This window comes from Leptinotarsa decemlineata, unplaced genomic scaffold, assembly GCF_025532065.1.
Source record: "Leptinotarsa decemlineata unplaced genomic scaffold, Ldec_3_MD MMD2_P_RNA_scaffold_2, whole genome shotgun sequence".
NCBI classification, from domain to species: Eukaryota; Metazoa; Arthropoda; class Insecta; order Coleoptera; family Chrysomelidae; genus Leptinotarsa; species Leptinotarsa decemlineata.
This window is the reverse complement of record NW_027412529.1, coordinates 26,138,127-26,154,225: the sequence shown is the minus strand read 5'-3', so window position 1 is coordinate 26,154,225 and position 16,099 is coordinate 26,138,127. Positions and strand designations below refer to the sequence as shown.

Genomic DNA, 16,099 nt, shown 5'->3' with positions numbered 1-16,099 from the left:
TGAACTACAAAAGCAAGTATTTCAATTAGCATTTTCATGGAAACGACTTAGCTTTTTGATCATCAAGAGTGTCAAATATTATAGAGAGCTTAGTAATCTTCATTAAATAACAATGCTCTTACCTTTGCGTCTATTTTCCTCAGCAGTTTTCAAGGCATCTTTTAAACTTTGAATTTTCTCCGATTCATTTTTTCCTGAAATGAAATGAAACAAATGAGTTCAGTTTTGAATTATAACATTGTTTCATTATATACCTGTTTTGTTTTTTTCTTTCAGTGTTTTCGTGAAGTCTCCCATGATTCTGACTTTTCTGTAAGTAAATCCAAATATATAATATTCACATATACCAGTTAACAACGAAAATTTGGTGAAATTTTCGTTTATATCGATTGGGAAAAGAAATAATAGAAGAACTTCAAGAACTATACAGTTCCATATGACGGGAGACGAGAAAAAGCGAGGAAGATCTTGAACCAAGTAGAATAAAAATTTTGAGAAATGTTAAAAGAACAAGTACGGAGAGAAAAAAAATACCAATTACTGAAACTGTTAGGGTAATAAGGAATATGAAAAAAAGAACTGTAATGGAAACAAAATGATAGAAGAACAAGAAAAAATGCTAGAATATCTATATTCTGCCACAAGATAGGTACAGATCAACAAGAGAAGTTTTAAACTAATCAATACAGTTTATTTTATGATTTTTACTACAAAGGGTTTCACAAAAACCACGACACGTATTTCTCTATACAATATCTAGCTTTCTCAAGCGTTAATAATAAGTTATCCTTTTTCATCACATTCACCCATATCAACACAAAGTAGCAGCAGTCAACAGTATGATTCATAGACTGATAAATGTTTTCTTGTCAGATGCGAATTCCAATAAAGAAGTGAACATAATAAAAAAATAGCCGTCAACAATGATTACGCAGTCTGATACATTCTCTATTATCAAAAAAGTTATACAGCCAAGCTTTGAAGGAAGTTTACCCAATTCGAAAAGATGAGGATAAGAGTTATAGAACCTTAACCTACTTAGGCCAACCCAGAACGAATATTTCAAATTTTCTGCACAACAAAGGTGTGAATATTGCTTACAAAACCAACAACAACTTAGGCATGCACATTAAGAATAACAAAGATGGAAGTGCAGTTTCAGAAACATCAGGAGTGTATACATTTTCATGTAGATCATGTCCAATGTTTAATACAAGTCAAACTGGAAGAACGTTCAAAGCCCGCATAAAGGAACACAGAAATGGTTTCCAGAATAGAAAAATGATCTCCACATATGGCACTCATTCATTCACAGAGGGACATGAGTTCAATCTTGAATTCAAGCCCCTCCATTTCCAGGAGAAAGGTTTAAAACTTAACCTGTTGGACAGTATGGAAATGAACAAATTTAAAAACTGCAAATATCTTATGAACGATCAAACTCAACATTATTAAATCTGCTCATTTCCAGACAAGAAAAGTTGAGTAAAATTACGTTATTTTCGGAAATTAAATTTATTCATATAGGTAATGTATTTATACCTGCCCTTTATAGGTATTAACGCTATTCTATAGCGAAACACGTGTTGCGGTTTTTGTAAAACCCTTTATAGTGAAAATTATACAATAAACTGTATTACTGAGTTTTAATATGGATTATTTTCATCAAGTATCGGCCAGTTCTACTCAATTAAGAGAAATTTAGTCTAGCAATTAAACAAAATCTGTCATGGTCTTCTAAGAGGAATTGCTGCATGAATGATGAAATGATGAAAAATCATTCAATGGCAAAATGAATGAAGTTGAAAACGAATACGATCATCAAAGAGGCCATGGAAGAGAATAAGAAACTCAGAATGGAAAGTTATTGAGGGCCATGTATAGTAGTAGACGTTTTTATTGTGGAGAGCGTCTTAAGGATTTCAGGAAAATCCTTAAGACGCTCTCAGTCGGTGCCTTTTGAAAAGTTGACATTCTCGTTGAATTCGAATCGCTGTAGATTACATTCATTTGAAAATACATTTCAGGAATTCAACTTTCCAAGGATGTCATTCTCCAACATCGACATTATCACATACATACAGACGTTTTTACTTCATATTCGGAAGACGCCTACTTGGTTAGTGAAACGTGCGTCAAGAAGAGTGTTGTAGTAGAAGTGTTTGTTTTTAAATAACATATCAATGTATTGGAAACTTCAAAAAATTTCAGTAGGAATGTGAGAATTTACATGAGAATACTTCTTGTCAGAGAAATTCTAATTGATCATTCCTCAAGAAAAAAAGACAGTTATCATCTTTCAAGATTGGATGTTTTTGTCGACTACAATCATCAGTCGATTGGACCAAAGTTGTGAGAAATATGATCATTCTCTCAATTTTTCCTCCGGAAATATGCACACTGTATACGGTTTCGAAAGCGAAGCTAGAGATCTAGTGGACTACACTAACACCGAGGATGCTACAATGTAGTGAAACGCGATTTGCAAATGGAGTCTGTATTACGAAAATTTGTAATTATTATCATGAATGTTGTTATCAATTTTTACCAAGTAAGGGGCCAGTGTATTCGAAATCCGAAGAACATCTGAAAATTTTAGTAAATAGCAATTGATGTAATTAATTAAAAAACATGCTTGATGTACTGGTATTAAGTAATTGCTAAATATATGTATTTCAATATTTCATTTCAAATAGTCTAGAGTGAAAACTTCTCGGAAGTGAGTAAAAAAATTGTGGCCAAATTATTACACAAACTAAAGAAAAAATAAAAAATAGTTTTCCAAAATATCTACATAACAAAACATACTCTTCAAGATAGTTTACTTCGAAAATAGAGACCGAATGGGAAAAGCAATATATTTCATTTCATTTGGAAAAACATAACATAATCGAAAATAACTTTTTCTAAAAATCAACTCCTCGAAATCTTTCGCCATTTCATTCGGAAATGAAATTCAAAAAATAGAAGCTACGATTAGATTACGAATCTGTATCAATGATGATGTTATCAATTTCAGCGGTCATGTGAAAAATCTTGGTTTACTTCTGGATTCAAAATTGCGATTCGACAAACCTGTTACTTTTAAACTGAAAACGGCATACGCAGCTTTGAAATTGATGTATCCTCATCGAAATGAAATCAATTTAAAAATAAACAAAAAATGTTATCTGACTCGATAGTTTTATCACATTTCAACTATTGCGACACAGTTTATGGTCCTTTCCTTCGGAAAACTGATGCCTTTCGTATCCAAAAGGTACAAAATTCATGTTTATGTTTGATTTATAATCTCAAAAGAAGAGATAGGATTTCACACAAGCTTAAGAAAATGGGCTGGTTGAATATGTCTAATCGTCGTTTACTACATTCACGTTGTTTTTTTATAAAATCTTCAAAACTGATACCTACTCCTGAATATTATTATTTTTATTTTCCTCGCTTTCTGGAAAGTTCAATGCATTGAAGCAAATAAAAAACTTTTGAGTGAATTTATGTTTTATAATTCCACTTCTTCATGGAGAACTTCTAATAGACCCTAAATGTGACACACACTGTATTTCTTGAGACTTTAAGGTTTTGATAACAATAATTTAAAAATAATATATTCGAAGGATTCGATTGTTCGATATTTGTTTTAGGGCAGATGTCCATAAGGAATGTAAATATTTTTTTATAGTTTGCCTTTGTTGACATCATCTATTATTTTGTTGTGCTTTACCGGCCAGAACACTTCTTATTTATTGATTTTCTGGAAACCCATTGACTTTCTGCTATTAATTTACATGTCACCTTTCACAAATCATTTGATTTTTTTGAGAATTTACAATGACTTTTACAGGATTTGTCATGGAAAATTCAACCATTAGATAAAGTTCTGTTTTCAACTTCAGCTTGAAAAAATTCACTTAGTTGAATTTCGCCATTTTCTTTGAGAAAGTTCACTGGATGGATTTTCAAATTGTTATCTAGAATCAATCTAAGGTTGTCGGTGAATTTACGGAAACCTTGCCGCTTGGGTTTTTCCATTTCAAACAAGTAGGTTTCAAAACCAATAAAACAGAGAAAAGATCTTATACCTACTATTGAAAATATCATAATAGCTTTTCAAGGAAAGATTGTTTGTTTTATTTCGTGTTACGTTTATCACTTTTGTACTATTCGTGTTCTATGAATTTTGAGTGATACACTAGTGTATCAAACTGACAATGCCAGACAAGCATTCCATACGCCATTCCTTCAGAACTAAATTGAATATTTCATGTGAACCTTCTACATATAAGGTTATCAGAAGTTCATCCAAGGCTGTCGTTCACTTAAGAGGCACTAGAGAGTGAAATAAGAGATGCTATTACCCCAATTTTTGAACAACATTCAGCAACCTTGCTCAAAGAAAATATTATAGAAATTAGATTGTCAGCAATAAGCAACTCAGCAAATAGAATATCAACAGCAAATAGAACAAAAGTAAGAATTCGAGTTTTTCTCAACATTTCAAATTGAGTATTTAAAAAAAATTCCTTAATAAATATTTATTATATGTCGATTTTTAACAGTTATTATTTTGCGATCAGACAGGGCAGCTTTGAACTTTTCACTTTTTCACTGGTACAGGAAAAGGAGGTATATCTATTTTTTATAGTGAAAGAGGTACACTTCAATGTAGAATATTGAACATACCATTTCCTATTTGAATTTTTTATGATGAATGAACTAAAAAATGGCACTTCAAACATAAAATAGTGAGAAATTCCGATTCTTAAAATTTTCCCTATGAGCACATTGTTTGGCATCGAGGCCCCATTTTAAATACAAAGGGTCACTTATGTTATATCGTTGAAAAGATAGTTTTTTATTCAAATAAATTATTTGAAAAATTCACAGGAATCAATTCGAAATTCTTGACTAGAGACCATTTCCGACAGCAAATAATTTTCCGGTTCGTTTCAAAATTTAACTTTCTCATACCTATCAAACAACTGAATGACGACGTGTACGATAATTTCGTTGTCACTCAGTATATAATATAACATTAAGTCAAGAGGTAAAATTTTTATAAGCAAATTTTACACCTTTATTTTTGAATTATTGAGTATATTAATTATTATCGAACCGTTGTCATAGTACAGTTGTTTAATATCGACAACAGTATTTCTTTTGATATAAATTTTATCATTGCTTTCTATAGAAATTGGTGGAATAGAGTGTGTGACAAAGAAAATCATTAATTTTAAGTACAAAATGTGCTTACCTCAAAGCAGTTCCTGCGACTGACTGGTGTGGCCTTTCTGTCCTTTTGGAAGAAATCTCTGTACGAGGATTGCGCGATATATTTATTCACGAGGCATGTCGAACATTACCTAATTATTTACTGTCGTAAGGGTGAAAATGAAATCTTCACTGCTTCATCCCGAGCAGGCTGAATATCAACTATTCTACTAAACTGCCAACGCGAAAGAGAAATTAATTCAGTTTCGGTCAGGACCATGACTATAATAATATTTGTCATGAATTTTGTCCACTTTCCTGTTATGCACAAAGTGTGCAAATATTCGTGATTCTAGCGATTCCAAAAATATATTTGTCATCTCTGAATCAACTGTCAACGAGGGAGAGTAGGTATTTAGTTTGAGCATAAGAAAGTGGTCTTCAAGAAAACTATTTGAAAGATACAAATTAAAAAAAAACTTCGGGTGAGCGGAGATCGCTTAAGTCTCAAATTCAAAATTGTTTCGACCACCATTGTGTTGCATTCCTTGTATATTTGCTCAGAAATGGCTGAAGTAATGCGAGCTTTCTCATGTTCAAATTCACATCATAATCACATAATCCTTCAAAATGGCTGGTGTTTAATGAATTTCCATTGAAACACAGAATTTTCCTAGGATATCTCTATTTCCTTATCCATATTTTCCTCAGAAAAAATCCAATAATGGACAATAGGATATTGTAGTTGAGCCATTGAAGCGTCGCTGGCCATCCAGGATTACTAAACCCCACCGAAGTAGATATCTCTGAGGTATATTTTGTTGATGTTCAGAAAATATCCGAAGGATATCTAATCTCGGTCACAGTTTAGAAGGCATTATGATAATATGTTATCGTGTCCTCGAGGTATCGTGACATTGTCATAGAAAGACATCATAACTTTATGTGACAAGGAAACTTATTAAATAAAAATCATGACTCATCATTACATATTACAAATTTTTGTAGAGAACGAGTTTCAACTTTCAACAAATCGTGACAATTCAAAACAAATTTTATTACACAATTCGGTTTTCATCGATTATTATCGATTCACATGATAGACGATTTTCATTCGAAGACAAACAAATCACATCCATAGTGTGAGTGTTTCTGCTGGTTGGTGAGTATCGAGTTCATGTATTTTTTTAAAATCATGTTTTGTCTGATAATTTCCGTATGATTTCGCGCATTCATTTTGAGGCGATGAGGTGGATATTGTTTTTGGCAAAGTACAATATATCTCATATCATTTTAAGAATGCAATGATCTGGTAAAATATTTCATTTGTCTTCTTGACAGGAGCAAGTTGTCTGCAAGCTATGGTACTTTCTGAAACACTTCAAAGAGTGTTACTAAAAATTTTTCGTCGATGAATCTTGTGCCAAATCTAAACACATAGCCTTAGTGGCAAAGCATACAAAGAGGCATAAATAGATTTAATGCCTTTCAGAATGACGGAATCCCCTGAACAATTGGTTAATGGACCTTTAAAATCTACCTCGATGTATGAAAACGGTTTGTTCTGAGAAACTGAAGAGAGAAAATTACCCGTAGAGGATTTATAATTGTTTAGATTCTGTTTTCAACAGATCAGACAGCTAGAGAGAACTTTGCGTATGACCAATGCGCTTCCTAGAGATAATCGTTTCTTAGAGATAATGCGTTTCCTAGAGATGATCGAACATTTATGAAGCAATAGAAATACCGATTTTGATTAGTTGGTTGAATATATCACTCATAGTATCATCGATAATGGTATATATTGTATATATAAGTATATATTGACCTGGAAGAAGAAGTGAATGACGTTATCTTAGATCAGTTCCAAGTAGGTTAGGTAGCCCTTATAATAACTCGTCTTTATCGATGAACAGAGATAGTTTGCGGAGAGATTTATAGTGATTTCGACCACTAAAGAGAGAATATATTTCTGAATTACTTTAATAGTGAATGTGTTTAAAGAGTGAAAAAGCATTATGAGTTAGGCAGGATTCTTTTCGGTCAGACAAAGGTGATTTACAGATAATATTGAATCGCTGTATAGAGTGGGCCAAATTGGACACTTTTAAAGGTCAACTCCTGTTTTCAAACTAGATAGATGAAAACTGATATCTGCGTCTGGAGGTCAAATTTTATGACAAACATAATGGTGAAAACTGCATATCGGTATCTATCATCATTTCTGAGTTACAGCATATTTTTCGAAAATGAGCATTTACGAAAAGTTGCTGTAACCTTTTTTTCATCAAAAATTTGTTATTTCTATGAAAATATCTCCAAAGCACTTTTTTACCTCTAAAATTCAATGGTGTGAAAACTTATTTTTTCAAATGAAATATCAATATTTATTGATGATTTTTTTACTAAGACACCCTGTATATTCCTACATATTTCAACAGAGCTTAAAATTACCTTTCCAAACATGTAGCACACTTGATATTTTGATAAGTCATCTTTGAAATACAGAGCTTTGAAACGCACACTTTGATCAAGTAGGCTTTGGACGACGCGACGCGGCGATAAAACAAAATGCAAATCTTCATTGGTAACTGTCAAATTTTGATTCAAGCAGTAAAGATGCTCTTCATATATTGGTTTTTGTTAAATTTTCAAGCACATTTGAAATGAAGAATGAGAATTATGAAAATTGGATATGATACTCTGTATTATAAAAACCGGGGAAAATGCAGAAGCAGCAAGCAATTTGTATCACAAGAGGTATCCAGAGAGAAATAGTTATTTATTAGACAAGGGAAAAAAGTATTAGATTTTAGCTCGAGGTTGTGTTGTCTCCCGACGCGAAGCGGTCGGGTCGGTATGTTAATATATATATATATATATATATATATATATATATATATATATATATATATATATATATATATATATATTTATTGATGCAACTAATTTTCCTTTATTTTGAGTATTTCAATATTAAATTCTACAAAAAGGATTTGAAGCTTTATATCTTCTATTAATTATCTGCGAGCGCTTTCGACAGTTGGTAGTACTGTCATCATCTTTATTATTCAAAGAGACAGACAACAGGATGACCGGTTCAGTTTGAGGAGTGCCAGATGATGACAGTACTACCAACTGTCGAAAGCGCTCGCAGATAATTAATAGAAGATATAAAGCTTCAAAGCCTTTATGTAGAATTTAATATTGAAATATATATATATATATATATATATATATATATATATATATATATATATATATATATATATATATATATAAAGTTGAGAATCTTAGCGACTGGAGAAATGTACAGTAGAATGGAATAACGGGTTCTCTCAGTCAAAAAATCAAAAATTCTGCTTTACTTTGCCAAGCTTTCGCTTCTAGTGAGAAGCTTCTTCAGGGCCTATAATTTATTGAGTTGTGGGTTTTTTTGCCAATGAATAAAATTACAAATCATACTTACAGTAAAAATGAGTAAAAAACAATTAATTGAACATATAAATCGACTAGAAGCGAAAGCTTGGCAAAGTAAAGCAGAGTTTTTGATTTTTTGACTGAGAGACTTCGTTATTCCATTCTACTGTACATTTCTCCAGTCGCTAAGATTCTCAACTTCAAATAACAATGGGGTTCTTCGAAGAGATCGAACTCAACTACGGATTCCAGGTCAGCAGAGCAATGAAGGAATGGAGTAATACAAACAAGAAACTAGCATCGTATCGCAACAGAAGAATTTTCCTTCTTCAGTGCAGAAAAAACGATGTGGTACCTTCACATATAGAAAATAATACGAAAAATGTAAATATCCTTCTCAATTCTACAAATGGTAAAAATTCTTATGACATTCATAATTTCAATGACAACTTGAAGAAAAAAGTATTTAATCTTGAAATTGAAGTCACATATAATGATTTGAAAAATTTAGAGGAACTTTCGGATAAACAAACAAAATTTGTGACAGAATCAATTCCTTTTAATATTTGGTTGGAATTTGAAAAAAGACAAACTGTCAAATACAATACAATTTTCAATGACATAAAAAAGAGAAATATCGATAAACTTAGTATACTCAGAAGTAATTCGAAATCAGATATCAAAACTAAAGAAAATTGAATACAAAATTTATCAGATATCATTATACCTGATGATATAAAACATTTTCTCGCATTAGATTTCAATTTCAGCTTACCACCAACTACCAAAGAGGTGAATATACCAATTTACTTTCAGATATTGAAAACCTTATAACTGGGTTTTGTGATAGCAAAAAGAATCTTTTCAGAGCAAAAATTACAAATATTGTCACTAACTTTTTCCAGAAACCACATGATGATAAAAATTATCTTGATTCCCTATTTGAAAAAACAAAAATTTTTTGAAAAATCATCCAGAATTGATACTTACAAGATCTGATAAAGGCAACGTGACAGTGATTATGAATAAATCTGATTATATTGAGAAATCTCTTGAGATTATTAATGATAGTGATTCTTATGTTAAACTTAATAGCGATCCTGTTTCAACAATACAACAAAAAGCAAATAAAATCATTACAGATTTGAAAAAATCTAAAATGATATCAGAAGATGAAGCAAAAATGTATATGGTTTATAATTCTGTATCACCCAAATATTATGGACTTCCTAAAGTACATAAACCTGATATGAAATTGGGACCCTTTATTTCTTCCATTGATGCTCCAAATAGCAAAATTGCCCAAATGGTCACTAAAATTCTCACTGATGCCTATAATTATGAAAATGAATTCTATATTAAGGATTCTTTCGATTTTTCCAATTTTATAAACGAAAAATCATTACCTCCAGGTTATATTCTGATCAGCCTTGATGTGATTTCACTTTTTAGCAATATACCTATGCATCTAGTGGAGAAATGTATTATCAAAAGATGGAATGATATAAATAAAAAATGTTTAATAACCCAAAAAAAGTTTATTGAAATAATTGATTTCATCTTCAACTCAAGTTATTTCTCTTTCGAAGGTGAATACTATAAACAAATTCTTGGTACACCAACGGGAGCTACTTTTTCTCCTATTTTAGCTCAAAACGTAATGGATGATCTTTTTGAAAACATACTTCCTAAACTGAGTTTTGAAATTCCTTTTTTAAAGAAATACGTTGATGATGTCATTTGTGCAATACCTTATGACAAATCTCATGAAATTCTTGATGTTGTCAATAGATATGATAAAAAATTACAATTCACTATCGAATTAGAAAATAATCAGACCCTTCCTTTTCTCGATACAAAAGTTATCCGTAAAACTGATAATTCTTTGATCACTGAGTGGTATGTGAAACCTACTAATTCAGGAAGATATATCAATTACTACTCTTTTCATAAGAAATCAGTTAAAATCAATTTATTACTCTGTTTGAAAAAAAGAATAGAAAAATTAGTACACCCTTCCCTCAAGCAAAAACATCTCAAACTTCTTAGAGACATATTGATCGAAAATTCCTATCCCAGAAAACTTCTCAATAAAATAATTTTCAATACTGGCAGTAATACAAATTCCAATGTAATCAGCAGAAATGTATGTAATAATAATAGTTCACCTATCAATTTTTCTTACAAATCTATACCTAATCTTGGAAATTTATCTTCAAATATCATAAAACTTTTTCATAATGAACAAAATATCAAAATATGCCAAAAAAATATTGAAACTATAAAGAATTTGAATACCAAATTAAAAGATAAAACGGATGCTACCAAAAAGTCGAATGTGATTTATATCATTCCTTGTAACAATTGTAATTTGGATTATATTGGAACAACATCTAGAATTCTTAAAGATAGAATAACTTCACATAAAAGTGATATAAAGCTTAATAAGAAATCATGTGCATTAGCGCAACATTCTATAGAAACAGGACATAAACCAAATTAGTCTAATATCACAGTTTTACATACAGAAAAAAATATTTCCAAACGCCTTTTTCTTGAAATGGTTGAAATTAATAAGTCTTCTAATTGTATGAATAAGAGAACTGACATTGATAATCTCAGCAGTATATACAGTAACTTGCTGGAACTATACCAAAACTCATATTGAAATTAATGAAAATTGTATCAATCAGCTTTCCCTTTAGAGTCAAAGATTATCAAATCATCATGCCCATTGAAAAATGACATTTATGTGAAGGTATGACATTTGTCAAACCAAAAAAAACTCCATTAATGTTTAACTTTTTTTGTCGATTTATATGTTCAATTAATTGTTATTTACTCATTTTTACTGTAAGTATGATTTGTAATTTTATTCATTGGCAAAAAAACCCACAACTCAATAAATTATAGGCCCTGAAGAAGCTTCCCACTAGAAGCGAAAGCTTGGCAAAGAAAAGCAGAGTTTTTGATTTTTGATTTTTTGATGGTGTAAAGATGGGCAACACTTGTTTGCCGAAAGCAGGAAACTTGGCTGCACCGCGCTGATGACGCCAATAGCCAGAAACACGTGTACGCGGTTTGCCCCTATTTTTTGAGTGTTGTGTGCACGAATTATTTCATTCTTGATTTGTATCATACACATTCGATAAAATGTCTATCTGTATAGCTGCCTACGTGGTCATGTTAGATGTAGCCTAGGAATTCTAGGTCTTCTAACTGGAACCACAAATGTGCGGTTAGCTTCTGTTGTTGACTCCGTGCATATGTGTTGTTTCCTGCTTTCGGCAAACAAGTGTTGCCCATCTTTACACTTGGCTGCACCGCGCTGATGACGCCAATAGCCAGAAACACGTGTACACGGTTTGCCCCTATTTTTTGAGTGTTGTGTCCACGAATTATTTCATTCTTGATTTGTATCATACACACTCGATAAAATCTCTATCTCTGTATATATATATATACATATATATATATATATATATATATATATATATATATATATATATATATATATATATATATATATATATATATATATATATATATATATATATATATATATATACCCAAATAAGTGAAAACAATATTTGGGTATGCAGCAGGCCAAAAATTTAGCGTACTCTTATAACACAGATTCCACTAAATTTTTGGCCTGCTGCATACCCAAATATTGTTTCCACTTATTTTCTGACTAGTCAGCAAAAAGACTACTTTTTTTCTTTTTTTCTATATATATATATATATATATATATATATATATATATATATATATATATATATATCCTCCGGTAGGTAGCTCCTCCGCTAATTGACCATTTGCATGCAATAGGTCGTCCGGGTGCGATAAGTCCTCCGTATATGGAGGAGCTATCGCTTCCCGTGTAAAGCACCTTAAAAAATCATGAAGCATCAGTAGAATAAATATCAGGGGGATGACCTACGACGTGTTTTTCGCATTTTTCGTATAGTTTAGTTTGAGGTTTCTCCGTATCTGTGGTTGGTGTCACTGTTGTGCGTATATTGTCTTGCGTATATGCTCTTGCTAAACGACAGTGGATCAGTCTTCCAGAGTATATGTCATTTAGGATTAGCAGTGTATGGCTCATCCGTAGAACTGGCAATACAGCTTTGAGGGCATTTCGTGATAAATCAGTAAGAATGTATAAAAAACATTTGAGAATAACGTTAACTTTACGATATGGACAGGTAGTTGATGAAATTATAGTTTACTTCACTTGATAATGTAATACAATAATGATAACATTGTCATCAAGAATTTTTATTTTAAAATAATGATTCATCCACATATATAATTGCACATCAATGGTACCAACTATCTTCAAATACTTTAAAGTTCGGAGTCGAACAACCCATTTTTCAAATTGGAATTATTTTCCGATCCACGATGTAACAAACGAGATTCATTGTTATTTATATTCAATTATTATCTTCATTATAGAAGGTTTTTTTCATAAATTTTGACGATCTTACTCTAGAAGGCGAACATATTCAACTTACAAAATTCTGATTCTATGTTAGGGTTAGGTCCTCCACCGCAACACGCAAATGTTTATTGTGGCTCACATCTATTCACACTCGGCCAAATAAACCCAGTGAGTGGTCTTTCAGGTCAGATGGTAAGAGTACAGCTCTGCCAAACTCTAACAAACTAATTCGGTCCCCAGAAAGGCAGGCACAAAGTATATTCTGTGTACTCATTTCTAATATTGTTTCAAAGAAATACGCTATTTATTGAAATGATGAAAAGATGTCTATTCTAGAGGAGATTGTTTTAGAAAAAAATGTATTCAGGTGAAATACTTTTCTTGAAAGTAATTTATTTAGATCATACTTACTATTGAGTTTCATTAAATAGGAAGGTACCTACTGATGTCATTCAGTTGAAATTATTTTTTGATATAATGTGAACATACATATAAAAAAACAACATAAAAAAATAATTTTTTTTTTGTAATTTATAGAATTATGTTGTTTTCTCATCATTTAATAAATAGTTTTTGAAACATGATCTTTTAATTTGGAAAAATATCAAAAACGTACAAAACTCATCCACTTCAATAATAAAATAACTTGCCCTTGACTAGGGAGTTGCTAACGTGAAATCGAATGGAATGCATTGCTATTCGAACTATTTACTCGAGTAACTGACCTTTGTTAGGAAAATTTTGGGGCCACTATAAATAATATATTTCAGGACCTCTTGAAATAATTACTCAATGATCATCAAACTAATGGTAGGTGACGTCTATAGCCCTGTTGAGAAAGGAATTCCAAATCGAGAAATTGAAATATATTGGAGAATAATTACTTTATTATAGATATTTACTTAAGATTTTTTCATAAATTTTGATGACTTCACTAGAAGTCGAACAGATTTATTCTACGGTATTCTGGTTCTGCGTATTAATTTTCAATATTTTTTTGAAGAAATGATCTACTTTTTGAAATGAGGAAATTGTGTCCATTCTAGAGTAATTGTTTTCGACAAAAATGATCTAGGTGAAATTCTTTTGAAAATAATTTATTTAGGTTATATGTATGTATCATTCAGTTTCATTCAATAAAAAGTGAATGATTGTTGGTATCAACTGAACGAGGACTTTATGAATAACATATTCTTTATTTATTTATCATCTGTTGCTGTTGAGCGGTAAATATTCCAGTATTGAAAAAGTCTATCAAACATTGGTACATTTGCTATTCAATACACTTATCAGCATGTAATTATGTAATTGTAACTAACTGAAAAAAAATTATCTTTTGAAGGGTGGGGTTGTAGTGAACGGCGGTGGTGTACCGTCTTCATTGCCGATATGTCCATGTCGTGATATGAGTCGGAGCCCTATTTTCGAAGGTGAATTAAAATAATAAATAAAGGTGGTAGGGTTTCGAGAGTTTGGAACTATGTAATTGAATAATTCCTCCTCTGTTAAAATCTATTTTCAATTCCTCAATTTTTGATAGTTTTTGAGTTATGAACGAATAACTGAATGTCATTTTTTTCGCCTCAATTCGTTGATGATAATTGCAATTTACTATTACTGTAAATTCAGAAGTGGGTTTGCTTGGCCTCTTCTAATTCAAAAAAGTTAATCTCAAGTAATATACCAAAAATTAAAATTTAATTAGCGAAATGGTTCAAATCGTTTAACTAGTTTCTGGAAAAGAAGTGATTAGATTACAACAGTTTAATCTGCGATCTAACATTTCATCAATTGAATTCAATATCAATTCATAATCTCACAATCGTCATGTGAAAATATTTCTGGAGCATGTTATATTAATCGCTTCATTACTCTGATAATGCCAACTAAGTTCACTTGTAGATGAAACCCATTGGAAAAGGAAGCAAATATGACAAAAATAAAATGAAAAAAAATGATGGGCGATCTAAGCTCGGAAAATGGAAGGGGATGAGTTAATAAAAGTAAAAAACGGTTTATCGCGATTTCCGGAAAAACTACAAGTCTTATGGAAAAAAAGTTGAATGGCAGAGTTGTAGGTAATGAAAAGATCTACAACTGACTTTTTTCACATAAACTCAAAATTTATGCGAAGAATTCAAAAAACCTATTTTTTGGTATTTTATTTTTATATTCTACTGAAAAAAGCACCCTGATTTTCAATTGAAAATTCACATGTAAAAATATGTTTAAAAAAAATCTATGTGCTTCTTGTTCCTTAAGATCTCTACTCTTTGATGGTGTGAAAAAAGTATACATTACTATTGCAAATTGTCTCAGAAAATGCAGAAAAATTCAAAAAATTAGAATCTGAAAATTGTTTTATCATCATTATGTTAAATTCAGAGAATTCTGAGCTATTTATTGAAATTTTATTCAAATAATCATGATATTTATTTTTTCAAGCCATGTTCTGGAAATGTAGAAGATCTATTTTTCTCGTCTAATTGTTTCAAATATGAATATTTCAAAAATATTGTTGCATTTCTGCATTGTTTTTCTGGTTGCGATACGATATCTGGATTTACCGGAAAGGAAAAACAAAGTATGATAAATTCCTTATTGAATGATAAAAATTGCCAATATTTTTTATAATAAAGATACGAACAAAGATATCAAAAAATATAAAAAATAGAATACAATTAAACAAAACTGTTCGTAAATGTGGAAATGACAATATAATAACACTGAATCAATGAAGATTTCGAAAATATCTATTGGTAAAAATTACATCTTTCAAATTGGCAAATCTCCCTTCCATAGAAGGTGCAGAAGAACAACATTATTACAGGGCATTTCATCAGCTTCAAATTTGGCTGGGTAACGAACTGACAGCAACAGATAGAGGCTGGAAGGAACATTAAAGTGGCGTTATGCTCAATTTTACAGAAAATATGGCTCAAAACTATTTGTTGCACCTGTGAAACTGGATGTAACAGTCAGAAATGTGGCTGACAAAAACATGGTTTGAAATGCACAAATTT

At 31.0% G+C, this 16,099-nt stretch overlaps 1 protein-coding gene across 2 annotated transcripts in view; it reads right to left on the bottom strand.

The window, feature by feature from the left end:
• Nucleotides 1-5,345, bottom strand: part of LOC111516234 (uncharacterized) — a 58,245-nt gene extending 52,900 nt beyond the window's left edge. The window contains exons 1-3 of one of the 2 annotated variants that reach the window (XM_074186471.1): nt 5,252-5,345; nt 255-310; nt 123-194 (exon numbers count right to left, since the gene is read on the bottom strand). In XM_074186471.1, coding sequence (XP_074042572.1) covers nt 123-194; nt 255-297 — 115 coding nt within the window. In that variant the 5' untranslated portion in view covers nt 298-310; nt 5,252-5,345. The remainder of the gene's footprint in view (nt 1-122; nt 195-254; nt 311-5,251) is intronic. The other variant, XM_074186467.1, reaches the window with a different exon arrangement.
• Between the last annotated feature and the right edge of the window lie 10,754 nt (nt 5,346-16,099).